Source organism: Oryctolagus cuniculus, chromosome 4, assembly GCF_051225735.1.
Source record: "Oryctolagus cuniculus isolate XC-2025 breed Fujian yellow rabbit chromosome 4, ASM5122573v1, whole genome shotgun sequence".
Taxonomy (NCBI): Eukaryota; Metazoa; Chordata; class Mammalia; order Lagomorpha; family Leporidae; genus Oryctolagus; species Oryctolagus cuniculus.
In genome coordinates, this window is record NC_142870.1 from 63162951 (window position 1) to 63190905 (window position 27955).

Here is a 27955-nt window from a genome sequence, read left to right on the forward strand (position 1 = left end):
ATGGATGCTGAATGTACATTTTGTTCACCTAAAGTTGAAAGAATAAAGTTATATATACAATGGGCTTTCTCAACTGAGGCACTATTAGCTTTGTGGGCTAGATCTATCTTTGGGGGCTGCTCTGTGTTACAGATGTCAATCAGAATGTCTTTCAGACACTGCCAATGTGCTTTGATAAGCAAAATCACTCGAGATTGATAACACAACATGGACATAAATAATGTTGATGAGGAAAAAATCGGTTACACTCCACTTTATGCCAAATTAATAAATCTAGGTATTTCATTTTGAAAAACATTGAACTTGTACAATCACACCTTTGTGAAATCCTGATGGAGGGAAAAAAGATTACAGTTTTCAAGTAAAATATTTTAAAATAATAAACCACAAGACTCAACAGGATCCATTATACATATTATTGTTTCTGATACTAGTTCTACTGTTAAGTACCCAGTACTCTCCCTGGGGAAAAAACTATATAATAGGTAAGCCTAAAATATCATTTCCTTTACTGTGTATCAACCTTCTCTGTTTTGATTAATATTACAATTAATTTTCACTAGGACATGACTAATTGCAATGTAAAAGTATTCTGAGTAGCAAGAAGAAATAGAGTGTATGACTGAATTCTGCTATATGTCATCCACACATGAATATTCTCCATGTCAGTAATGAATGAATGGCTGTCATAAAGGGAGAGATATTTAAAATACCATATTTATTTAGCATTTAGTTTTCTTTCACTAAATAGACATTAAATAAGATTAATAAACTCAAATCAATCAATAAATAAAATGACTTTGATAAAATGTATATTTTAATATATATGGTTGTGAGTGGGAGGGAAGTTATGGGGGGGGAAGCCATTGTAATCCATAAGCTGTACTTTGGAAATTTATATTCATTAAATAAATGTTAAAAAAATAAAAAAATAACATTTTAATATAAAAAATATATATACTGCAGCCACCTGAAGATTTTTTGATTTGCTACCTATCCATACTTCAGTTATAACCTTAATTTTAGTCTCTTGAAAGGAGATGCAGGTAATAACCAATCCTTAAGCTGATTAACTGAAATCTACATGAGTTAGACGAGAGAAATCCATGAAATCACAGAGCATCCTAAGGCAACTGCTCCAAGTGTTTACTGGGTCAGTTAGCTACAAGCAGCCTTGGAATTTATAAGACTACTACACAGCCAGATCCCTTCTTTATCATGAAGCACAGAGTTCTCACAGCTTCTGCTTTTCTAGGCTCCAATTCTGACTGGAACGTAATTGACTGTATTGGTCACAAAAGGAACCCACACAGGAAAACAAACTTTCTGTAGACACATGTCCTGTTTTCCATTTTAATCCCCTGTATATCATCATTTAAACGGAGTTTGAAAGTTCTGCAAAGACCTGCAGAATAGAGGCTGCTTCAAATGTATCTCCCAATCAATCAAACCTTCATAAGAGGTTCTCCCAGCGAAAATGCACAACATAAAGGAGCTCCTAAGATCAAGCAACAAGAATTTTCCCTAGAATACACTATCATTTCATGCAAAAAAGGCTGACTCATGCCATTCTTAACAAAAACGAAAGTTTGGACGGTCTATAAAATTCAACCCCTTCACACATAGAAGAAACAGGAAAAAAATAATGTCAATGACGGGAACAAAAATAAAACACCACAAAACACTGCTGCAGACAGTGTTTATCATAAAATGTCCCTTTTCATTTGAGAATAAGTACACTATACATTGGAGGTCACTTTAGTTCCTGTTGATTGGTTCTCTACTAATTATTTTCAAGGCTATCTTAAACCTTTCCTTAAATTAAGCAACCATTTCTGACAAATACATTAGTGGGATCTACTTAAGTAAACATAGGTGATAAAAGAGTATCTCTATGTTTTATTTTTTTAAAAAGATTTATTTATTTCTATGTTTTCTCAAGTGAATCTTTACAAAGAGTTTCCTTGGCTCATTTTCTTTGTTTACAATGGCCAAGATTCAGTAGGTCCCACAGCAAGTGTGGGGAAGATAGCTTGTTGTCAGCCCAGTGGTCAACTTTCTCAGTGTAACTAATGGGCAAGATGCCTTGGAGATAAGCTTGACAACCTTTGGTTGATGATCATTTCTTGTCCTTTTGTAAGAGAATTTATCCTTATTTATTAAATTTATCAAAACATGAAATGCAACAAGAAAATAGATTCAAGTTATTCCCCCAAATATTTAGCATTAAGATAAACACAATTTGTTGTGTTCCTAACAGCGGGCTCTTATCAAATTTCTTGGTATGATTTTCTGGTTGGTTGTGAAGCCAAGCTATGCAATTTTAAAAATCGGCATGCTTTTTAAAGATTCCCCTCAGCTACAACTACTGAAATCAATACACAAAATAAAACGTGCAAAATAATGGTATTTACATTTTTAACAAGAAACTTAAAATGTAAGTGCTGCCTGGCACAGGAATACTATGTATCAGGGGGACAATAAAACATTTTTGTTAAACATTTAGAAATTCTAAAATTTTCCCTTTCATATCTTCTATAAAATAACTATACATAGCAGGCTAGTTCTTAGAACCATGTTAGATTGGTTCATTCATTAGTTCTACAAATACTTACTTTGTATCTAAAATGTTCCAGGCCCTTTTTATTGGTCCAATTTAAGGAACAAGTAGATTAAAGCAATGATAACAGACCCAACACTATGTAGCTATGCAACAATCACTAACACAGCTAACAGTGAGCAAAGACGCAAACACAAGGCCTTCCTTGAGGACCTGATGTCCCAACAGGTGAGGGTGGGTGCTTGAGAAGGGGTTTGTGGGAGGGGTGAGGGTGTTATTCCCAGATCTTCTTCTCTCACTACAGAAAAGGTGAGAATCTACTCCGATCTAAGAAATATCATTTATTTGTATCATCTTTCAAATTCAACATGCAATAAAGCAACAACCTGTCCCTCTAGCTACTGAACAAACAGCTAACATTATGAATCAAAAGCAGGGTTTTCTAGTCTCTTGTAACTGATAGAGAGCACATATGTAAGACAGAATATAGGTTGCCACTGATGAAATCTGCTGAAATTATGAAGTCAACATGGGGATAAAATCGAATCTACCATGCTAAGTTGTCATGATTCTGTGAAGACTGTATGTCATACACTCAATAGGCACACACAGACTGCAGACCATCCAGCAAAACTCCCAAAGCCAAGAATGTAATGTTTGCTCAAAAACATGACATTTAGACAGTCCCTAGTCAAGTGATCAATCAGTGAGTAGAGAGGCATGGTGGTTTACCAGTGAAATATAATGCATACTAAATTACTAATAAGCCATAAAGTAAGACAAGTGTTCGATTTTTGTATTATAGTACTGTTTTCTGATAACTCTAGCAAGCTAATTTTAGAATCTGTTGAGCTGTAAACCAGTATCGTATTCAATGAAGGATAAAATACATCCAATGATTTTTCAAGTGAAATTAGAATTGCAAATTTTTTAATTATTTAAATTTAAATTATTATTTAAAATTTTTAGACATTCATTTAAAATACTCATGCACACAAACAAATTTTGTGCAACTGGCATTAGAGAAAAATGAATATTAATACCAATTATAAGCTGGTTACTTGCTAGAAGGCAAGAAGAATAATTTCATAATAAACTTCATACACTATCCAACTTGCTTCAATAAAATGATTCTGTGAAAGTGATTACTGACTAGACATCATATCTGAAGTCTGTAGGACCTAGAAATAAAAGAGCCCAGGCTTTGTGTAATAAGTGCTCAGAATATAAAAGATCAAAGAAAAGGATGTCCAACAGACTCATTTCTTTTTCCCCATTTCAAAGTTTCCCTGGCTTTGTAGAAGAGCTCACAATGTCACAGTACATATAGGCAGTTGGACGGCTGCATTTGGAAAGAGTCAGGTAAGTAGCAACTACATTTCTACAAAAGAGTAAAATGCTGAGCTATAGCTGCGTTTGGTGCCTCCTCCAATAAAATCAGGTCATAACCACATTATTTAATAACAGAATGTGATCACTATGTGTACAGGATCAAGAAAGGGAGTTCAAGATTATCAAACAATTCATAGTAAACTTAAGAACAAAGTCCTATATCAGGGGTCACCAACCAGATCACAGAATGACTACAATAATATTATGTCATTTTATCTTTTTGGATATCCATTTCCTAGCATAATTTAGTATATGTCATCATTTCTTAAGAATGATTTTTCTATCAAGAAACTGTTTCATTACTTTTTAAAAACGTGCTCTCGTTGACTATTTTCACTCTCAAGCTAGTCCTTAAATCGGAACTCAGGGACTTGGTTGGACCTCAAGGCTGTTATGATGAATTTTTTTCCTTGAATTCCATCAATGTTTACTACAGGAACAGCCTCTCAAATCCCTCTGAACAGTAACTAAAATCCATATGGAATAATCTTGAGTAAGGATGAGAAAGTTTAAAAGGAAATGACAATGACAAATATGTTTTCTGTGATATGCGTTAGTTAATACACAATACAAAAAAATGTTTGGGAATGAAATGGACATGGTGATATGATTGCTGTTTTTAGCCCTTGTTTATACTGCTGTGGAACTGTGCTCTTTCTACTTTGTACTTTTTGAATATTATGGTTAGTGGTGAATTAAGCCTGTGAATATAGAGTGGATTGAAATTATGTCTTTGCAAAAACTGATGAGAGGAAGAGAGGGGAGGGTGGGAGGTGGGTTGGGGGAAGGGGAGGAGAGAAAGGGAAGTGTAGTTGTCTTCTTGGAACTGTACCTATGAAATGCATGAAACCTGTTCTCTTTATATTAATAAAAAAGGAAATGAAACATGCACAAATCTGAAATAAATTATAGAAGTCCTCATTTTGCACAGTTCTTTTTTTTTTCAAAAGAGGAAATTTATTTTTTTTATTTTTTATTTAGTAAATATAAATTTTCAAAGTACAGTTAATGGATTACAATGGCTTCCCCCCCATAATTTCCCTCCCACTCACAACCCTCCCATCTCCCGCTCCCTCTCCCATTCCATTCACATCAAGATTCATTTTCAATTATCTTTATATACAGAAGATCAATTCAGTATATATTAAGTAAAGATTTCATCAGTTTACACCCACACAGAAACACAAAGTGTTAAATACTGTTTCAGTACTAGTTATAGCATTACTTCGCATTGGACAACACACTAAGGACAGATCCCACATGAGGAGTAAGTACACAGTGACTCCTGTTGTTGACTTAACAATTTGACACTCTTGTTTATGGCATCAGTAATCTCCCTAGGCTCTAGTCATGAGTTACCTAAAATACTCTCATGGGCTCTTCAGCCATATCCGAATGCCTTAAGGTCTGATTCTGAGGCCAGAGTGCTATTTAGGACATCTGCCATTCTAAGAGTCTACTGTGTATCCCGCTTCCCATGATGGATTGTTCTCTCCCTTTTTGATTCTATCAGCTAGCATCAGCAGACACTAGATTTGTTTGTGTGATCCCTTTGACTCTTAGACCTATCAGTGTGATCAATTGTGAACTGAAATTGATCACTTGGACTAGTGAGATGGCATTGGTACATGCCACCTTGATGGGATTGTATTGGGATCCCCTGGCATGTTTCTAACTCCACCATTTCGGGCAAGTTCAATTGGGCATGTCCCAAATTGTACATCTCCTCCCTCGCTTATTCCTACTCTTATATTTAACAGTGATCACTTTTCAGTTAAATTTAAACACCTAAAAATAACTGTGTGTTAATCACAGAGTTCAACCAATAGTACTAGAACAAAACAAAGAGAAAATACTAAAATGGATAAAGTATTACATTGTACATCAACCGTCAGGACAAGAGCTGATCAAGTCACTGTTTCTCATAGTGTCCATTTCACTTCAACAGGTTTCCCCTTTGCTGCTCATTCAGTTGTGGCCGATCAGGGAGAACATATGATATTTGTCCCTTTGGGACTGGCTTAATTCACTCAGCATGATGTTTTCCAGATTCCTCCATCTTGTTGCAAATGACCGGATTTCGTTGTTTTTGACTGCTGTATAGTATTCGATAGAGCACATGTCCCATAATTTCTTTATCCAGTCTACTGTTGATGGGCATTTAGGTTGGTTCCAGGTCTTAGCTATTGTGAATTGAGCTGCAATAAACATTAATGTGCAGACAGCTTGTTTGTTTGCCAATTTAATTTCCTTTGGGTAAATTCCAAGGAGTGGGATGGCTGGGTTGAATGGTAGGGTTATATTCAGGTTTCTGAGGAATCTCCAGACTGACTTCCATAGTGGCTTACCAGTTTGCATTCCCACCAACAGTGGGTTAGTGTCCCTTTTTCCCCACATACTTGCCAGCATCTGTTGTTGGTAGATTTCTTTCTTTACTTTTTTTTGAATACTGTAATCAATACACAATTCTTCTTAAGTGCTGAAACTTAACTGAAAAGTGATCGCTGTTAAATATAAGAGTGGGAATAAGAGAGGGAAGAGATGTGCAATTCGGGACATGCTTGAACTGACTTACCTCAAACAGTAGAGTTAGAAACATACCAGGGGATTCGAATTCAATCCCATCAAGGTGGCATGTGTACTAGTCCCAGTGATCAATTTCTATTCACAATTGGTCGTAATGATAGGACTAAGAACCAAAGGGATCACATAAACAAGAATAGTGTCTGCAAATACTAGCTGATAGAATAAAAAAGGGAGAGAATGATCCAACATGGGAAGTGAGATACACAGCAGACCCATAGAATGGCAAATTTCCTAACAGCACTTTGGCCTCATAATCAGCCCTTAAGGCATGCGGATCCGGCTGAAATGCCCATGAGACTATTTCAGGCATGGAAAGCCAAGACACTCTGGGGAAAAAAAAAAAAAAAAAAAAAACCTAAATGAAAGATCTCCATGAGTGAGATCCCAGTGGAAAGAATGGGTCATCAAAGAAGGAGGTACCTTCTCTGAAGGGAGGAGAGAACTTCCACTTTGACCATGGCCTTGTCTAAAAATGATCAGAGTCGGTGAACTCAGGGGGCTTCCATAGCCTTGGCAGCTCATGACAAGAGCCTAGGGTGATTACTGATGCCATAAACAAGAGTGTCAATTTGTTAAGTCAACAACAGGAGTCACTGTGCACTTACTCATCATGTAGGATCTCTGTCCTTAGTGTGCTGTACATTGAGATTTAATGCTATAACTAGTACTCAAACAGTATTTTTCACTTTATGTTTCTGTGTGGGAGCAAACTGTTGAAATCCTTACTTAATGTATGCTAAACTGATCTTCTGTATATAAAGAGAATCGAAAATGAATCTTGATGTGAATGGAAGGGGAGAGGGAGTGGATAAGGGGAGGGTTGCGGGTTGGAGGGATGTTATGGGGGGGAAGCCATTGTAATCAATATTCTGTACTTTGGAAATTTATATTCATTAAATAAAAGGTAAAAAAAAAAACATAATGGGTTCAAAACATTTTGCACAGTTCTAACATGCATGAATTCCAGCTACCACGGTTTACCCAAAACAAGTTCCCCCAAACACTTCAAATTTTAGTCTTCACAATATATTAGCTGAGTAATGGCACAAAGTATGAATTTCATTGCTATCTCCTCAGTCTACAAATTGCCATGTACATGGTAGCTGCGCATCACGATCAGCACCGATCACATCACTTCTTTGGAGCCTGTTGGTGACTAGCCACTGTACATGCGTTACTCATGGACAGACAGCAAAGCACGCAGCTGTGTTACCTCCCTGACTCCCAGTGATAAATGTCTGTGATAGACAATAAAATGATGCAAGTGGGCAACAGAGATGAAAGAGCCACAGGCATGAAGAGACAGAATGCTCTATGAGAAATTCCAATAGACCATAAACGAAGTAGTGGAAGAAACCGTGAGTGTGGGAATGTCGACATACTGTTATGCAATAGGCTCTCAAGATGCAACCAGAGGAACTCAGTGAAGGTGACCCTACTGGCACAACTGAGGGGACAGTAAGGAAGCTGGAACAGGAATGAAGATGCCCTAGAGGGAATGACTCTGGCAAACAAACAAAAACATAAACTTCAGATAAAAAGAACTCTTGGAGATATTTCATAATATTGAGAGTGACTGCATAAGATAAAATGTTGGAAGCGAATACAAACTTAGAAAGGGAGATGATAGGGGCTGGTGGTGTGGCATAGCTGGTTTGGCTGCCACCTGTGACACCAGTATTCTATGTGGGTGCTGGCCTGAGGCTGCTACACTTCTGATCTGGCTCCCTGCTGATGTGCCTGGGAGAGCCAAGGCAGATGGCCCAAGTGCTTGGTCCCCTGCACACACGTGGGAGACCGGGAAGAGGCTCTGGGATCCGGGCTTCAGCCTGGCCCAGCCCTGGCTGTTGCTGCAGCCATTTGGGGGAGTGAACCAGTAGTTGGATGGTATCTTCTCTCTCTCTCTCTCTCTCTCTCTCTCTCTCTCTCTGTCTCTCCCTTTCTCTGTAACTATTGTTACCATCGCAGGTGTAACATACAGAAACATAACCAACCAACATGTAACTGAGCAGGTGGAAAATACAAGGGCTCTCCTGTCTGGTGGAACATCCACACCAGACCAGGAGACCTCTTCTGAAAGTCACCAAAAGAAAAGTGAAGATTAGGATCCATGACTGTCTTAAAGATGTGACACAAGGCACAGGACACAAAGACACACACACTTCTCCCTCACTGAAATGGTTGAAATGTGAGTGCTGCATGGCCAGGGAGACGTGTGCTTCACCTCCACATCTCAAGCACTTAGCCCAGTACCTTGCCATAACCAGGCACCCTGTCAATAGCTAACCGTAGAACAAACAAATCATGTCAACATTCTCCACTGTCAATAGCAATGTCATCTAATCTGTGGTCTATCACATAAATGTTCATTCCTCAAGGAAAGGAAATTCTCAAAATAAATTCAGGATGTTGGAGCAGGTACTTTGTAGTGGTAAACAGCACTGGTTCAAAGGGCAGGCACTGGGCCTAGCAGTTAAAATGCTTGAGCAACCTGTGCCATCTCAGGGAGCCTGGGTTAAATACTGGGCTGCAGCCCCTGACTCCACTTTCCTGCTAACATGGACCCTAGGAGGCAGCGGCAGTGTCTCAAGTAACCGAGTTCCTGCTACCCATTTGGGAGACCTTGACTGCATTCCTGCCTCTCTGCTTCAACCCCCAAAGCAGGCATAGCCATTGTGGGCATTTGCACAGTGAACCAGCAGACCCTTTCAATCTCTTACTGCCTCTCAAATAAACATAAAAAAATTATCCTAATACAAAAATGAAAACTAAAAAAGGATGTTTTTTGACTCATCAAATTAGCAAAGATTTTAGAATAATTTTAGAATGATATCAGGTATTCTCACCTGCAATAGCAGTTGATACAATGTTTCTGGAGAACATTTATGCAGGGTGTATCATGAGGCATACGATTTCTCTGCCATTACTAGGATTACATATATTTAGCAGAGTTACTTTCATAGTATCAAAAAATTTGGAAACATCCCTAATATCCACAAAGATGAGAGTTAAGTAAATTATAGAACATCCATAAAAGTAGAGCACAGGCAGCTATAACAAGATTTCTAAAGACACAGGGGGAAAATCAGGATGTGTAAGTATAGAAACTACATGAATTAATTTATGTCTTCTATTTTTAAAGACACATAACAAAAATGAATGAAAAAGACAGAAAGGGAAGCAGGAAATTCACTAGGAAATACCAATAGTTCGCTTCTAGTTTGGGGACCCCAGATGATTTTAATTGTTCTTTTGCTATAACTTCCTGTATTGTACCAGGTATTCTAAAATGATATGCACAAATGTCCCTCTGTAACTCTGAATTCTACATCCTTGATCCAATCAACTGAAAAATTGAAAATAATGCATCTATACTGAGCATGTACAGACTTTTTCCTCATTGTTATTCCAAAACAATATAGTAGATCAACAACTTAGAGCATTCACATTATATTATGTGCAATCTGGAGATGATTTAAAGCATATCAGAGGATAGGCTCAGCCTACATGTAAATAATATGTCATTTTATATAACAGACTTGAGCATCCCCAGATATTGGTATCTGAGACGGGATCTGGAACCAATCCCTATGTATAATGAGGATGGCTCTACTACTATTTTAAATCAGAAAAAAAATGGAAAACTTATTATATAAAAATGTTGCTAATAGTAAACAGATTCCTTCTTGGTCAATTACACTAAAAATAATGTCCCTTATGATAACGCTGTTACCAGCAAAACAGATTTAACAAATCACAGTAACATGAAATAATTTCATGAACTTAGAAACAGGCTATACCCTGCCCAAATCATATGACAGCCCTTAATGCCAAAGTCTGCCAACATGGTTAAAAGCTTCCAGAAGATTCATGAAGTATACATTAGGCCAATCCATTGTGGTATTTTACTGAAGGTTGCAGAATAAACGAAATCACCATTATTTACTCCCTGCCTGTAGAGATGTTTACTGGTCTTCAATGACTGTTTCAAGGTGCTATGGGGGAGAGTAGGAATAAATCTTTACATTTTAAATGTTTAACTGCTCCTCAGAACTTCACAAATTTAGGAAATTTCTTTACCAAGCCAGCATGGAAATATTGAGTGTAAACATAAACTAGAATGCATATTACCTATTTAGCTCATAATAACAACTCTGTATTGTTTGTGCCAAATCTGACACAGCATCAAGAGCTGCCCTCAGAGGCTGGGGTACACGATTATTACAGGGAAGCAAGATAAGAACACAACTCTCCTGTGGCTGCTAGGCCACAGATCTGCACAGCGAGGATGATACAACACAGTTCAAACTGGGTTTTCCCAGGGGTGAACATACACACACAAGAATTCAAACTGAGAACAGAAAGAGAAGGGAATCTTTATGCTCCAGAGTATAGTATTCTCTCTAAACATTGATGTAGTATGTGACTATCAGCTTTCTAAATGGCATAATACGTGTATAAACATTTGATAAATATTAAAATATATGAATTTAAGGAGGTATTACCAGTATTTACACTATTGATTCTTAAGGGATTTAAAAAATAATAAAAAACCACCTTCTTGGGAATTCAAATGGAACTATATAAAAATATGAGGGGCAATAGATATACTCCTATACAATGATTAATATTCAAATTGCATATTCTTATTTATCACAGTAATATTTCCTAATACAGTTTAAATAATATCACTGAAGTTAATTTCTCCTAGAAATAAGGTTCATAATTAAAACATAAATGAAAAATAGGAATACTTACTTAAAATGCCAAACTGTCCCCAGAACAGAAGTATAGCCAAAATTGGGAAAATAACAATGAGAATATTTTCATTTGGAGAAAACCATGAAACTGAGGAGAAAGAAAAAAAATTACACAATTAATATATATATACTACAATCACTTTAAATCCTGCCAGCTTACTATAACATATTTTATTGTGGAGATGTAAAACAAAAATAGTTCACTAAAGCCATGGTCTTAATTTATATACATACACACACAAAAGTTACTTTCAAAAATTTTTTGCATCAGAACAAACTTAACTTTGAAGTCCATTTTCTGTGAACCTTTTGAAGTATCCTCATAGAATAAATTTTATTTATGAAACAAAAAGCTACAGTTCATTATTCTTTGTCCTAAACTACACATTTGTCCTAAACTACATTTTAGGGAAGGAGGTGCTACAACACAGTAGCTGAGAACAGGGCTCTGTGGCCACCCTGCCCTGGCTTGAAACTCAATTCTAAATTACCATCCGCGTAAACCTGCGTAACGTTAAACACCTCTCTGCTCTTCAGGGACCTCAATGGCTGCAGCACAGCCATCTACACATTGCAGGATGCTTGTGACTATTGTAAAGGACTTCAAGCACTTGGCACTTACCAATTATTCAAGGACTTGGCACTTACCAATTATTATGATGTGTTCCGATATTGAATACCTGTTTGTGCAGAGTGCCAAGAATTTGCCTTCCAACAGCCCTGATGGTTTCCTGTAAAGACTGACTCAGCGGACGTAGTGAGGAAGCTGTACCACGAGGTTCCCTCTCCCTACTGTGACTAACACTGCGCTAGGGAAGCCCTGATTTCCCTGTACTGAATCTGCAAGACACAACTTGCTCAAGGAGAATTAAGCTTTGAAAGGATCATTACTATGTTAAGTAACATGAAGGACTTTAGGTTGTTAAAGAATTGGTTATTAAGTAGGCCGCATGTTATTTATATGGTGAAAATAACTGCCATACATCCCATACAAAAGACACTGAGATATAAAAACTTCAAATAGGATTGTTGCAAACTTTAGAGAAATTAAGTGTGACTGCATCTTATAAACCTATAGAACCGTAATTTTCGTAATGAAATTTCTTCTCTAACAATATGCCCTGAAAGTGCTTTGAAGTCTGCCTGCAGTGGTGGCGGAGGCTGGACGGTTTGAAGGGCACTTCTGAATACTTCCCCAGCCAGCACTGGCATTCCTCCAAAGTCAACAGGACTCACCTATTCCCTGGAATCCCTCACTGCCCTGCATGGGAGGAACTTCCTGTCTTTCACTCAATAGCGACAGTCATATATTTCTTGTGTTAAGCTTGTAAGGTTAAACCCTGGTAAAATGCTTACATTAATCCCCAGAATATAACATTATAAACCCTAACTTAGATACATTAGCTTTTCAGAATCTAGTGTTTTTCCCTGTTCATGGTAGAGACTCAGTACACTGGCTTTTGAAGGTTACTACAGTCATAAGACAGTTCAGTGAGTGTGTGCAAAATGCTTTTTTTGATACTCTATGGTTATAGATATCCACCACAATACAGATATTTTTAGATATTCAGAATCAATACCTTAATTTCCAACTGGATAACTGCACATTTCCTATACAAAAGAAAATCCTCTTCTATCCTCAGCCTAAAATCCTACCAGGCAAAATTTTGTGAATTATGCTTAGGTTTTTGTATATGATGCCCAAAGGATCTGGCAAAAGCTCTATAAGATCATAACCATGCTTAATTTATTTTCCTTTCTACTTCTATTATTTTGATTTGTATACATTAATTCCTCGAAATCCTCGTGATAATCATAGGAAGAGTTAAATCCTTCCTTGCAGCCGAAGAAGCCAAGGCACCATGAATTCCAGACCTTAAGCATTTTACATTTTCATATCCCAAACTTATTCCTGATACCTGTCACCTCAGTGTCGTCCTCACACCTCCCCTCTCAGTTCCCACTTCAGTAGTTGTAACTAAACTTTTCCACTTGCTCAGGCAAAATCCTGGGAGTTACTTACAGTTGGCTCCTTGGTTTCCCTCATGCCCCACATCTAAACAGGAATCAAATCCTGCTGGCTTCACCTATAGCTGTTATCTTACCTCACGTTAAAGATGATCAGGGGCTGGTTAAACCCGCTGCCTGCAGTGCCAGCATCCCATATGGGCGCTGGTTGAACTCCCAGGTGCTCCACTTCCGATCCAGCTCTCTGCTATGGTTTGGGAAAGCAGCAGAGGATGGCCCAAGTCCTTGGGCACCTGCACCCACATGGGAGACCTGGAAGAAACTCCTGGTTCCTGGCTTCGGATCGGCTCCGCCCCGGCTGTTGTGGCCATCTGGGGAGTGAACCAGTGGATGGAAAATCTCTCTCTCTCTCTCTCTTCCTCTGCCTCTCTGTAACTCTGCCTTTCAAACAAATAGATAAATCTTAAAAAAGATGAGCTAATGAGGACAAGTTTCTCTACTGGCCTCATAAATTTAGGATGTGTTAATAGATGCCATTAATAAAAACAAGAGATGTATTTGACCTTGATCTGACCACTCATTTTCTCTTATTCCATAAATATTCATTGTAAGCCCACCATGGGGAATTCCCCATCTAGGCATTTGAAGGCCCAGCAATGAACACGGTATTGTGAGTCTGAGCTTGGGGAAGGGGAAAGGCCTCTGGGGAAAGGAATTGGAACTGAGCCTTAGGAAGAAAGGAGCCTGTCACCTGAAGACTGAGAGGAACAGATGACAAAGGAACAGCAAGTTCAAGGAGACAGGAGACGGCCACAGTGACTGGAATTCAGGGATGCAAGATTACAAAAGAGGAGTAGGGTGAGATCAGATCAGTCCTTACAATGTGTTAAGTATGGATTTTATTCTAACAGCAACGAGAAATGGTTGGCAGGCTTCAAACAGGGACGAAAAATGACCTGATTCATAAAATCTTCTTTGGCAGCCATGTGAAGAATGGATCACAGGGAATCAGGACTTGTCAGAAAGGTACAGCAGCAATCAGATTTTGGAGGGCAAAGGATGTCAAGAAATGCAGCCGTGAGCTGTTAAACTCAACACATCTAAAGAAGCAACAGGAAACTGCTGCCAGGCAAGGTGACTAGAATGAGGGCCCTGAAACCTTGAGCACTGACTGAAGGAATTGTAGTGTTTTACCATAGAGAAGGCTGAATTTGGGAGAAATACGACAGCTTTCCGAGTGAGTGAGGAACAACAGCGAAGCAAATGTTAGCTTGATTTAAGAAAGAACTTTAATTGCCTGATACCTGCAATCCTTTAGGAAGTAACAGTGTCTCTTCATACCAAGCCTTTAGATAAAAAGTTTGAATGGTCAACTTCCTGGGGCAGGAAAGAACTAATTTGTCAATTAGATAATGAAACAGACTAGATGATTACAAGAATCTATGCAAAAATAATGAGATAAAAGAGGAAATTTCAATGACAGTGGGATTTTTGAATGAAATATATTTTCATCTAAGTGATTCTTACAGAGCTTATCTGTATCACATGTGGGCTCTTTCAGGCTTCACATAATCTCCCTCTCACTACCACCCCAACATTTAAACACTTTCCCTGACAGTAAGTATGCATGGGGTATTGAGCTGTCCAGTGGTATCTCAATTTGAAATCACTTTGGGTAAAAGGGTTAATAAACAGAATCTATAAAGAGCTCAAAAAATTCAACAACAACAAAACAAATTTGAACAGCCCTTGTCTCAATTACTGAGGAACAGTTTCCCTTTTGTCATCATATTATTTGTTGAACTCTTTACTTAGTACAGTGTTAATCTTACAAGTATAAAGTTAATTGAAAAATAGGCCTTATAAAAAATAAGACCAGGAATAGAAGAGGGAGAAGGAAGGTGGAGGAAGAAGGGTGGGAGTACAGGTGGGAGGGCGGGTATAGTGGGAAGAATCACTGTGTTCCTAAAGCTGTATTTATGAAGTGCATGAAATTTGTATACCTTAAATAAAAGGTTTCTGGGGGAAAAAAGAATTGGAAAAAAAATGGGCAAAGGACTTGAACAGGTATTTTCAAGAGAGGAAATTCAAATTGCCAAAAGACACTTGAAAAAACAGGATCACTAGCCACCAGGGAAATGCAAATCAAACCCATAATGAGGTTTCACCTCACCTCCATTAAATGGCTCTCATACAGAAATCAACAAGCAACAAATGGTGGCAAGGATGTGGAGAAAAAGGTACTCTAATCCACTGCTGGTGGGAATGTAAACTGGGGCAGCCACTGTGAATGACAGTATGGGAATACCTTAGAAATCTGAATATAGACCTGCTATATGATCCAGGCATCCCACTCCTGGGAATTTACCCAAGGGAAAAGAAATCAGCATCTGAAAGAGTTATCTGTACCCCCAGGTTCATTGTAGGACAATTCAAAACAGCTAAAATATGGAATCAAACCAGATGTCCCTCAACTGTTGACTAGATAAGGAAATTATGGTGTATATATACACTACGGAGTACTACTCAGTTTAAAAAAAAAAAATGAAATCCTGTCTTTTGCAGCAAAATGGATGCAACTGGAAACCATTATACTTAGTTAAATAAGCCAGTCCCAAAAAGAGAGATATGTTTTCCTTGGTCTGGGGTATAGAGTACCTAAAATATAATGTATTGGAGTGAAATAAATATTTTGAGATTCAATGATTGCTTACAGCCCTTGTCTCTACTGTTGAGTAACAGTATTTATTTCATGAGTATAAAGTAAACTGAAAGTAGACTGTTGTAAAAATTAAGACTGGAAATAGGAGAGGGAAGAGGAAGAAGGGTTATAGCAGGGTGGGAAGGAGGGTAGGGCAGGAAGTATCAGTATGTTCCTAAATCTGTATATATGAAATATACATGAAACTTGCATATATTATATACAATTAAAAAAAGAGAAATTACTGTGGGAAACTTCTACCAGGTTTCCTCTCCTGTCACTGACATGAACACATGACCTTTCTAACTTGTTTTGGTAGAAGTTTGAGGATCAGTGAATTCTGTATTTAAGAATCAACTGATATCCTGGGGAAAACTCCAACATTTTATGTGAAACTACACATGTGCTTATTAAACTACCAATTTGTTACACAGAATTGTAAGATTATGTTAAATCTTGTTCCCTGAGGGAGAGTGAGACAAGATACTTCTCTAAGATCCCTTTCAACTCTAAGTTTCTGTTGCACTAAAAATACGAATAAAGGTTAAAATGGACTATGAACAACATCAGATATTTTTCCATCTCAGGATTAATAAAGATAATCCAAAGTTAATCATTACTGAAAAGGCAAAAAAAATGATATTAAGAGGGTGTGGTCTGTGGATAAGTGTTTAAGTTTTGCTTTCAAGCCCAAGTGTTATTGAAACCTATGAACTCAGTTCTCTTACCTCTCTGTATAGAAATGGGACAACTTGAAAACAGGAAGGGTCCACAGGGCCTCTACACACAGAGAATACCAGCGTCCACAGGAGACAATCACAATAAAATTTATGCACTAAAATGAAACCAAATTTTTACTTGGTGATTCAAGATTATGAAGATTCAAGATTATAAAGATCACTTCTTTAATCTATTGATTAGCTAGTCTATAATCCTCACTTAATCAAACCCTCAATTCTAAGGTGGGCCCCCCAAATCCTGCTCCCTGAAATAAATACCTTCTGTAATTCCCTCCTCTTGTGTATCAGTGAGACAAAAAATATGCTGGATTTCATTCCAATGTTGATGCCATGTCACCTGGAAAAGGGAATGTGCTGATATAATTAAGATCATCAATCAAGTGTCTTTAAGAAGGGGTGGGAGGGATTATCCTGTAGGTAGACAGAGCTGACCTAAAAAAGTGATCCTTTAAGAGTGTTTGGGCTCTTCCTATCAAGATAAATTCAACATGTGAGAGAGACTCAGCAAGCAGATCTTTCTTCACTGGCTTTAAATACGCAGGGACCATGTGGCAAGGAATGGGTACAACTCTAGGAGCTGAGAGAAGTCCCTACAGACACTCAGCAAAGAAACAAGGACTTCAGTCCTGCAATCACAGGTAACAGATTTAGGTTATGATTCTGTGAGCCTGGAATAGGACCCTAGCCCCCAGGTGAGAATACAGTCTGGCTGACAGACCCCAGCCACACCATGATCAGAGCTGGTGAACAAGTGCTCTTTTAGGCTGCTATGTTTATGGTTATTTGTGTTTTTTTTTTTAAAGATTTATTTATTTATTTGAAAGTCAGAGTTACACAGAGAGAGAGGAAAGGCACAGAGAGAGAGAGAGAGAGAGGTCTTCTATCCAATGGTTCACTCCCCAATTGGCCGCAACGGCCGGATCTGAGCCCATTGGAAGCCAGGAGCCTGGAGCTTCCTCCAAGTCTTCCCATGTGGGTGCAGGGGCCCAAGGACTTGGGCCATCTTGTACTGCCTTCCCAGGCCACAGTAGAGAGCTGGACTGGAGGTAGAGCAGCCAGGTCTTGAACTGGCGCCCATATGGGATGCCAGTGCTTCAGGCCAGGGCATTAACCCACTGTGCCACAGCGCCGGCCCCTGTTTATGGTTATTTGTTACACCTCACTAGAAAACTAATACAAGAATCTTCCAATGTCTTCATGTCATTGTTAGGAATGGAATGTGCATAATGTTGACAATGGAAATGGCAACTCTGCTGAACTTGAATAGACCTTTTAAAACAAACAGCTTACAGAGAAAAATGAATTTTAAGCTTCTATATTTTTATATCATTAATAGAAATAGCAATAACTAATTTTATAACTGCTATTATTTGTATTTAGTATCTGGTTATTTACAGTGCATTATTATATGAATCATATACCATGATGGTAACGGTACTTGCTTTTGAAGCCACAGAGATCTGGGTTAAAATCCTGGAAATGAATCTGTCCTTGACTCTTTTTAGCTTCCTCATTTTTTAAATGGTAAGACCTACTTTTCTCCACTAGAGTTCTTAAGAAGATCACAGGACATATTATACTGAACACATCTGGCAGGGGCTCAAACAAATGTTAGATATACAAAGTATCTTAGAGTGTCTCATGTATTCAGCTCTCGTGCTCTAAAAAAACTCAAAAAACAAACAAAAAAAAAAAACAACACAAAAAATGGTCACCACTACCTGAATCCATTAAGTGTAATTCAACTATTCTGAGCAATTGCTATTCCTCATTTATGCCTATATTTGGGGGAAAAAATCCCCACAACCTAGAAAACATAGTTTCTAATGTCTAAATCCCTAAAACACATGATGGGAAAGTATCAGTACGGCAAATTTGTATTCTACAGTTACACTGCTGATGAGCAAAGTTTGAAAATTCTTTGAAAACTAAGAATAATCTTACCATGTAATTTAATAACTGTAGTTTCAGAAATTTACCCCTGAGAAATGTAAACTATGTCTACATAGGATCTTGTAAACAACTGTTCACAGCAGCTTTATTTTTAATTGCCCAAACTGGAAAAAACTCAACCTCAAAAGGTGATATCCAGTATGATTCCTCTTATATGAAATTGTAAAAATGGCAAAATTATAGAGGGAAAATTAGTGCTTGCCAGATTAGGGGCAGTGGGAAGTGGAAGGTATGCCTATGAAAGGTTAACAGGAGGGAGATGTTTGGGTTGATGGAATAGGTCTATATCCTGATTGTGATGTTAATTATGCAACAATACATGTGATAAAATCATAGGGACCCATACACAAACTGTGCTACAGCAAATGCCTTGGGTTTAATACTGTGATGTATTTACTTAAGAGGTAACCAGTGGGGAGGACTGGGTGTAGAGCATGGGCCAACTATCTTGACTCTTCCTGTGAATCAATAATTACTTCAAAAAATCAAAATTGATACAAAGCCAAGTATCTTAAACCTCTAGTAAATTTTTCTCCATTCTTCATAATGAAATGATGTGTTCCAACTTTAATGGGCCAAAACAGAACTTGAGCTCATATTTATACATAATATTCAGAACCAATGAAAAATACAACCCTCACATGCAAAACTATAATTGTCATTCCCATTCATCTTCATTCTGTCTTCTGGCTACCAAGTTGTCCCTCAGCATTACACATTATCCTCCAAAGTTACTGTTGCCCCATGTCTTCTTTTATTCCCATGAGACTACATCCCCATAAAGAATTTGAATTAAGTATTACATTATCTAACTACAGTCAGTTCTAGTGCATATGACTGAGTAGAGCTCTCCTAAAGATGTACACTGAGGAAAAAAAAAAATCTCCTTAGCCTAAATTAACATCAGTGGTAAAAGTTACAATGTGGGTGATATTTATGAGCAGAAAAGCCATTTTAATCCTCCTTCCCTATTGTGCCACCCCCTACCCATTCCTCTCTATGCACAAGAAACACACAAGACTGCAGATCAGCTTCAGCAACTTGATACTCTATTTCATTACACTAACATTCACGAAAACAACTACTGTAGTAACAAACTTTGGTTTCCAAAGAACATGGGTTCTCATTATACTTGGTAGAATACATAAATGCAGGGGCTGGCGCTATGGTGTGGCAGGTTAAGCCACTGCCTGCAGCGCCAGTATCACATACAGGCAGCGGTTTGAGTCCCAGATTTTCTACTTACAATCCAGCTCCCTGCCATGCACCCGGGAGACCAGCAAAAGACAGTCAGGTGCTTGGGCCCCTGCACCCATATGGGAGGCCCAGAAGAAGCTCTTGGCTCCTGGCTTCAGCTTGACCCAGCCCCAGCTGTTGCAGCCCTTGGGAAGTGAACCAGCAGACAGAAGATCTTTCTCTCCATGTCCCTCCCTCTCTCTCTGTTAACTCTGCCTTTCAAATAAATAAAATAAATCTTAAAAGGAAGAATACATAAGTGCAAACATCTATTTTCATCCCCGTCTTGAGTATGAGACAATGTGGACTCAGTGAAGTACCAGCTCAGGATCAGAGATGAAAACCAAGCTGCTAAATAAGGGCTGTGACTCAATCTCTTCATTCCTAACCCAAAGCAACATCAACAGACTAATCACCCAATTCCGATACAGTAACAAGAATGTCCTAACAGTGAAAGCTAGAAGAATAGAAAGCAAAGAGCGCATCCAACTGATGGTTCTGATCCCATCGGGAGCAGAGGTTCCAAAGTGTAGTCAATCCTGAGATCAATAATATGCCTGGCGATTCTAACTAGAACGTTCAAAATGGAAAGGCAGAATGCCTTTGTGGGTGGCTGACAAGAAACAGAAAAGAGACTTTATTTATTTATTTTTACTTCAGCTAACGTTCTGACTTTATATAACTCACCAATCCAAGTTCGTGAAAAATGGCAGAATCATGGCGCTATACCCAAGCCTGAATCCAAATAAATAAAAATGGAAGACCAGCTCTCCCACAACTTGGCTAAGAAATGAACAGCAAAGCAGCACTAGTCACAGAAAACCTCTAGGACTCAACCCTGATGATCTATGACAAATCTGATTCTCTTCCTAACCTATTCTTTCCAGGGGAAGCACAGCTGGAACTTGCCAACCCTTGGTCAACATGCAAGACAAAAAAATTATTCAAGAAACAACTAAAAAGAGCCTTGAAAATCTTGTGAAAGAAGGTACTTTTGATGGCAGCATAGATGACTCCAGGCCCCAAACAGAACAGTTCTCAAAAGAAACGTCTGAGACACACAATATCCAAATTAAACAGTAATGAAAAGTAGAACAATAACTATGATAGAACTCATGATCTTAAAGCTGCTAAATATTACATCACATTTATCATTAACAATCACTTTTTGATTCATAAAGGAGTTCCCAACCCCACTTTTCCCTATTTCCTTTTTTCAATTTTTATTTAATAGATATAAATTACCAAAGTACAACTTTTGGATTATAGCAGCTTTTTCCCCCCATAACCTCCCTCCCACCCTCAAACCATCCCATCTCCCACTCCCTCTCAAATCCCATTCACATCAAGATTCTTTTTCAATTATCTTTATATACAGAAGATCAATTTAGTATATTTTAAGTAGATTTCAACAGTGTGCACCCACACAGAAACACAAAGTGTAAAGTACTGTTTCAATACTAGTTATAGCATTACTTTGCACAGTACAATACATTAAGGACAGAGATCCTACATGCGGAGTAAGTGCACAGTGATTCCTGTTGTTGACTTGACAACTGACATTCTTATTTATGGCGTCAGTAATCAACCGAGGCTCTTGTCATGAGATGCCAAGGCTATGGAAGCCTTTTGAGTTCACCAACTCAAATCTTATTTAGACAAGGTCATAGTCAAAGTGGAAGTTCTCTCCTCCCTTCAGAGAAAGGTATCTCCTTCTTTGATGGCCCGTTCTTTCCACTGGGATCTCACTCACAGAGATCTTTCATTTAGATTTTTTTTTTTTTGCCAGAGTGTCTTGGCTTTCCATGCCTGAAATACTCTCATGGGCTTTTTAGCCAGATTCGAATGCCTTAAGGGCTGATTCTGAGGCCAGAGTGCTATTTAGGACACCTGCCATTCTATGAGACTACTGTGTATCCCGCTTCCCATGTTGGATTGTTCTCTCCTTTTTAATTCTATCAGTTAGTATTAGCAGACACTAGTCTTGTTTATGTATCTCTTTGACTCTTAATCCTATTTTTATGATCAATTGTGAACTGAAAGTGATCACTTTGACTAGCGAGATGGCATTGGTACATGCCACCTTGACGGGATTGAATCGGAATCCCCTGGCACATTTCTAACTCTACCGTTTGGGGCAAATCCAGTTGAGCATGTCCCAAACTGTACATCTCCTCCTTCTCTTATTCCCACTCTTATATTTAACAAGGATCACTTTTCAGTTAAATTTAAGCACCTAAGAATAATTGTGTGTTAATTACAGAGTTCAACCAACAGTATTCAGTAGAACAAAAAAATACTAAAAGGGATAAAATATTAAGTTGTTCCTCAACAGTCAGGACAAGGGCTGATCAAGTCACTGTTTCTCATAGTGTCCATTTCACTTCAACAGGTTTCCTTTTTGGTGCTCGGTTAGTTGTCACCAATCAGGGAGAACATATGATATTTGTCCCTTTGGGGCTGGCTTATTTCACTCAGCATGATGTTTTCCAGATTCCTCCATTTTGTTGCAAATGACTGGATTTCATTATTTTTTTACTGCTGCATAGTATTCTAAGAGTACACGTCCCATAATTTCTTTATCCAGTCTACTGTTGATGGGCATTTAAGTTGATTCCATGTCTTAGCTATTGTGAATTGTGCTGCAATAAACATTAAGGTGCACACAGGTTTTTTTGTTTGCCAATTTCATTTCCTTTGGGTAAATTCCAAGGAGTGGGATGGCTGGGTTGTATGGTAGGTAGGGTTATATTCAGGTTTCTGAGGAATCTCCAAACTGACTTCCATAGTGGCTTAACCAGTTTGCATTCCCACCAACAGTGGGTTAGTGTCCCTTTTCCCCACATCCTCGCCAGCATCTGTTGTTGGTAGATTTCTGAATGTGAGCCATTCTAACTGGGGTGAGGTGAAACCTCATTGTGGTTTTGATTTGCATTTCCCTGACTGCTAGTGATCCTGAACATTTTTTCATATTTCTGTTGGCCATTTGGATTTCCTCTTTTGAAAAATGTCTATTGAGGTCCTTGGCCCATCTCTTAAGTGTGTTGTTTGTTTTGTTGTTGTGGAGTTTCTTGATCTCTTTGTAGATTCTGGTTATTAATTGTTTATCTGTTGCATAATTTGCAAATATTTTTCCCCTTCTGTCTTTTCCCTATTTCCAACAGGATCAGGTTGCAGAATAAAAAAAAAAAAAAAAAGGAAGCTACTTCAGAAGGCTTATTGTTTAAGTCTGGTTTCCATTGCTGTAACAGAAAACCCAAGACTGGCTGATTTAATAAAAATGAGAGTGTATTTTGGCTCACTGCTCTGAATGCTGGAAAGCCCAGGAAGAGGAACCCCCACCTGTTAGACCTCTACTGCGTCCTTGTGCTGTATTCTAACTTGGCAGAAGGGCAGGAGGGGAAGCAAATGTGTTGCAATGAGAGAAACCTTGAGGGCAGAGTCATTGCACATCCCACCCTCAAAATCAACTGACCCACTCCTGTGAGAATTAACCCATTCCCTTGAGAAAGGCAGTAATCCCTCTCTCTCTCTTTTGCTTTTGTAAATGACATAATCACCTCTCAACACTGCCACAGTGGCAATCAGATTTCCACATGAATTTCAAAGGTCACAAAGCATAGTCAAACCACAGCACTTACCAACACGGTACTTCAGTTCTACCGTGGTTTCCCCTTCTCTGCTTAATTCTGTTACTTCACAGGTGTAGTTTCCTAAGACGGCATCACGCTTATCCATCTTCAAAGAGGCATCCCCTTTTAGTAATTCTGAGACTGCAATTTTTGCACTCGAAAAGTCATTTTCGGCAGTAGACTTATTTTGCCCTCCATCGTAGATAAAAATGTATTTTCCTTTAAATCTCCACTTCACATACATTTCCATAGTGCCCACCGCCTCCACATTTTTAACAAAGCATGGGATGACAACAGTTTCATTGCAAAAGGTAAATTCTACAGATTTGGTTTTATTAAATATTAGCTGAGCTGAACCTGTGAAGGAAAAATAAAAGTATTTTATTAGTCACAGAGTTCTATAAAATCTTAGTTATAGTACAAATCCTTAAGACAAAGAGTAATGCTTCAGTTGTTTACTTAAGCAGTGCAGCAATGGAGAAGAACCCAAAGGCAAAAAACAGAAACAAATTATTTTACTATTAACTTGGGCAGCTAGTACACAACAATGTAACTTTTATTTATTCATTCTCAGTAAAAATCAGAGTATAAATGTATCTTGGGAATAAATCTGGCAATTGTGATGGAACATACAGGTGTAGCATTTGACTTCTGGAAGCTCTATAGTAATGATTTCTGCTTACGGATACATGCAGAAAAATATTGCTCTTACCATGGGAAAATTTTGAGCAGAAAATCAAACCACATATTATATTCAATCTCAACTTCCATACACTTCTAAATAGAAGTTACTAAATTGATATGAAATTTATCTTCACCCCTATGTTGTATTTCCAAAAAATGTGGTAGGATCTACTGTACCTTAATATACAAAGTAAATCAGAGGAATTAAATCATGTCCTTCCACTAAGTTGGAAAGCATTAGAATACTAACAAGAAAAAACATTCTCTATGGCTATTTTCCCAGTGCGAAATATAGACAGCAACAGACATTTTGTGTGCAACTTTTACAAAGGATTCTATACAACTGAATGGCATGTTCCCACCCCCATGTTTGACTGAATCTGCAGAACAATAATTCCCAAATATTTATTACACGTATTTCTCCAAGAAACCATAAATCACTCCAAAAATCGAGAAACAAATTGAAACCAAGAACAGGTATTGTGAAGTAGGATAATTTTATCAACTCTTCTCAATAGGATAAACTACCTAACTGCCTTATACTAGAGGGGTTGCATAAGTAAACACAATCACTCACTACTCAACTAAAATGTGTAAGAATGTGAACAGAATATATTTGTCTTCCATAATCTTCTGCCACTACTCAACTCTTTCATCTAAGGAGTTCGTTGACTTGTCCCTCAAAAAGAAAAGCACTAACAGATAAAAATAAATTATCAACTTAGTAAATAGCTTGTCCTTCAGGTTTCTTCCTTCTATATAAACCAGAATAAAAATCAGAGGCATAAGGTTTTACTATTCTAAAAACACAATTATTAATCAATAAATGTCCAATGAAATTAATACAAGGATGCATGGTGGAACATGAAATGGACAATGTTATAAAAACCTGAATACAAATCCAATTTCTGCCACTTTTTCTTTTGTGAGCTTAAGCAACTCACTTTTCTGTGCCTTGGTTTACTCTGGAAGAGGATCAAAAGCAAATTCTGGGCTACTTTAAAGAACTGGGTGAGCATTAGAGGAAAAAAATACATGTATATAGGCAAGTGTTCTCTAAACAGTATCATTCTTTAAAATGTAGGGAAAGACTAGAATCTGGACAATATGGCATTTTAGGACAAAGATCTGGACCTCCTCTGATTGGTATAAATTGCTGTATTTTGGTGAATTTGTGGTTTGGCCCAAACTTGCGGATGTCCAGAATTCACTTTTTCTCAGTTTGCTACATTTCTAGCCCCATAAATATTAAGAAGCTCCAGGCAGAACATGGACTGTCCATTGAATTCCTCAAAACCCTGGAGTTGCAAGTTATTTTCTCTGATAGAGAAGCATTGATGGGGAGAGACTACAGTGTACAGGGAGAGAATAAAGGGATGATAATGATGTTGGAATGACAAAGGAAAGCAAGTGTAGTGAAAGACATTGAAATGGACAGAAAGATTACTTGGAGTCCTTTCAATGGAGTTCTGGCCATTATCTAACAGGTTCTTTAGGATTACCTGATTCTACAGGGGCCTGGCGTGCCTTCCACTGATTTTGACTGGGCTATTTTATAGTTCTGTAAATTGTAGAAAACTGATGGTAATGCAAATGATTGGTATCCTCAGAGACACAAACAAATTTTGTTCTGTAATTGATTTCTACCTAGTGGAAGACAAGATTCCAAAAATTACATTTTACTGCTTTGAAGATATTGACTAATTTTGCATCTGTCAGAAAATTTATTTCAGAATTCCTGACTGCTTTATTGTTGTTTGTTCTTCCAATTTTCTTTAAAGTGGGTTTTGTTTTCTTGCTGGTTTGTTTCCTAATGAATGAGTGAAGTGTAATATTTGTTACATGTTCATTTTATATTTGTATGAGTCATTTACAAAATTTTAAAACTGTATTAGTATGAGTAACTTAAAAAGAGACATAAGTGAAGAGCTCAGTTTTCCTATCAAACTACATGAGAACGCCCTGGGTAGGAAGTGGTCAGCCCACACTCCACATTTTCTTTTTCCTTGTTTTTTTTTTTTTTTTTTTTAATATTTATTTGTTTGAAAAGCAGAGTGACAAAGAAAAAAGGAAAAACAGATACACACCCATGGGGAGAGAAAGAAAGACAGAGAGAGAGAGAGATATTGAGATTGATTGATTCCATCTACTGGTTTGGTCCTCTAATGCCTATGACAGCTGGGGCTGCACCAGGCCAAAGCCAGGAGCCAGGAAGCCCATCTTGATATCCAACGTGAATGGCAGAAACCCAAGTACTTGGGTCATCATCTGCCTCCTCCCAGGCACACTGGCAGGAAGCTGGATCAGAAGCACAGAGTAGCTGGGACAATCAATGTAGGATGCAGGTGAGCTGAGAGCCAGCTTAACTGGCTGCACCATAATGCTCACCTCCACAATTTCTTAACCTATGTTTAGAAAATGAATTTTCTAAAGAATACAGAAAGCACTAATTGCACTGCAATATTTGTGGTAATAAAAACATTTTATAGCAGAAGCAATTTAAACAGAAAAAACAGTCAGTCAAATTCAAAGAAAAACTGTCCTGGATAAACCATAATTTGAATAACCTCTGCACTAATAATTAATAAATAGAGGCAGTACAAAAATATCACTCCAGCTGTTAACTACAACTTTATCCTCTATAAGCATGTATGAAAAAAGCTACTAAGTAGTAAAACTATCTGATTTGGAGCTTTTCTCTTACGCTGACTGCCTATGAATGAAACAGAAAAGTGAAGAAAAGATTTAAAATATAGGGAACACAAGGGTGAAATTGTGGTGCAGCAGGTTAAACCACCACTTGGGATGTCTGCATTCCATACTGGAGCACCTGGCATTGAGTCCTGCCTCTGCTTCCCATCCAGCAACTGGCTAATTTGCACCCTGGAAGGAAGCAGATGATGACTCGAGGGCCGGGGTTCCTTTTGACCAAATCAGGAATTGAGTCAGATTGACTCTCTGGCTCCTGTCTTTGGCCTGGCCCAACCCTAGGTGTTGCAGGCAATTGGGGGAGTAAATAAGTGGATGGAAGCATTCTCTGTCACCCTCACTCACTCTCTCAGTCTAGTTCTGCCTTTCATAAATATATATGGGGGGGGGGCAGCGCTGTGCTGTAGCGGGTAAAGTTGCCACCTGTGGTGCCAGCATCCCCTATGGGCACTGGTTCAGGTCCCAGCTGCTCTACTTCTGATACAGCTCTCTGCTATGCCTGGGAAAGTAGTGGAAGATGGCCCAAGTACTTAGGCCCCTATACCCATGTGGTGGACCCAGAGGAGGCTTCTGGCTCCTGGCTTTGGATTGGTGCAGCTTTGGCCACTGTGGCCATCTGGAGAGTGAATCAGCAGTTAGAAGACCTCTTTCTCTCTCTGCCTCTTCCTCTCTGTAGTTCTGCCATTCAAATAAATGAATAAATCTTAAAAAAAAAAAAGGAAAAAAGAAATATACATGGAACACAATTAACATGAGTAAGAAAATTCTGAATAAACAAGATATGCTAATAGTAGTCTATACCAGCTATGAGTAGGCAAATTTAACTAGGGGTGATGACAGAGTCACAGATAACTTAGAGCAAATAAATGATTTTATATGAAATGGAAAAGTCCTGGACCTGCAACCTTTGTGAACACAGCCTACTGACCCAAACCATATTCAGACCACAGTCCCAAAAATGGCTAAAGAATTGCAGCCATTGCAGTCACAACACACCAGTCAAGTTCAGAAATATTAAAAAAGCAATCAGGGGC

The 27955-nt window shown here is 38.2% G+C and overlaps 1 protein-coding gene across 12 annotated transcripts in view; it reads right to left on the minus strand.

The window, feature by feature from the left end:
- CD47 (CD47 molecule) overlaps nt 1-27955 on the minus strand; it is a 51327-nt gene that overhangs the window by 13839 nt on the left and 9533 nt on the right. For 10 of the 12 annotated variants that reach the window (XR_001794710.4, XR_001794709.4, XR_001794711.4 and 7 more), the window contains exons 2-3: nt 23538-23885; nt 11297-11386 (exon numbers count right to left, since the gene is read on the minus strand). Coding sequence is in view for 9 of the 12 variants with exons in the window: in XM_008266997.5 (XP_008265219.1) it covers nt 11297-11386; nt 23538-23885 (438 nt within the window). In the remaining 3 variants the exon portion in view is untranslated. Of the gene's footprint in view, nt 1-5054; nt 6457-11296; nt 11387-23537; nt 23886-27955 lie in introns of those variants that run through there. The other 2 variants (XM_089330714.1, XM_089330713.1) reach the window with 2 other exon arrangements.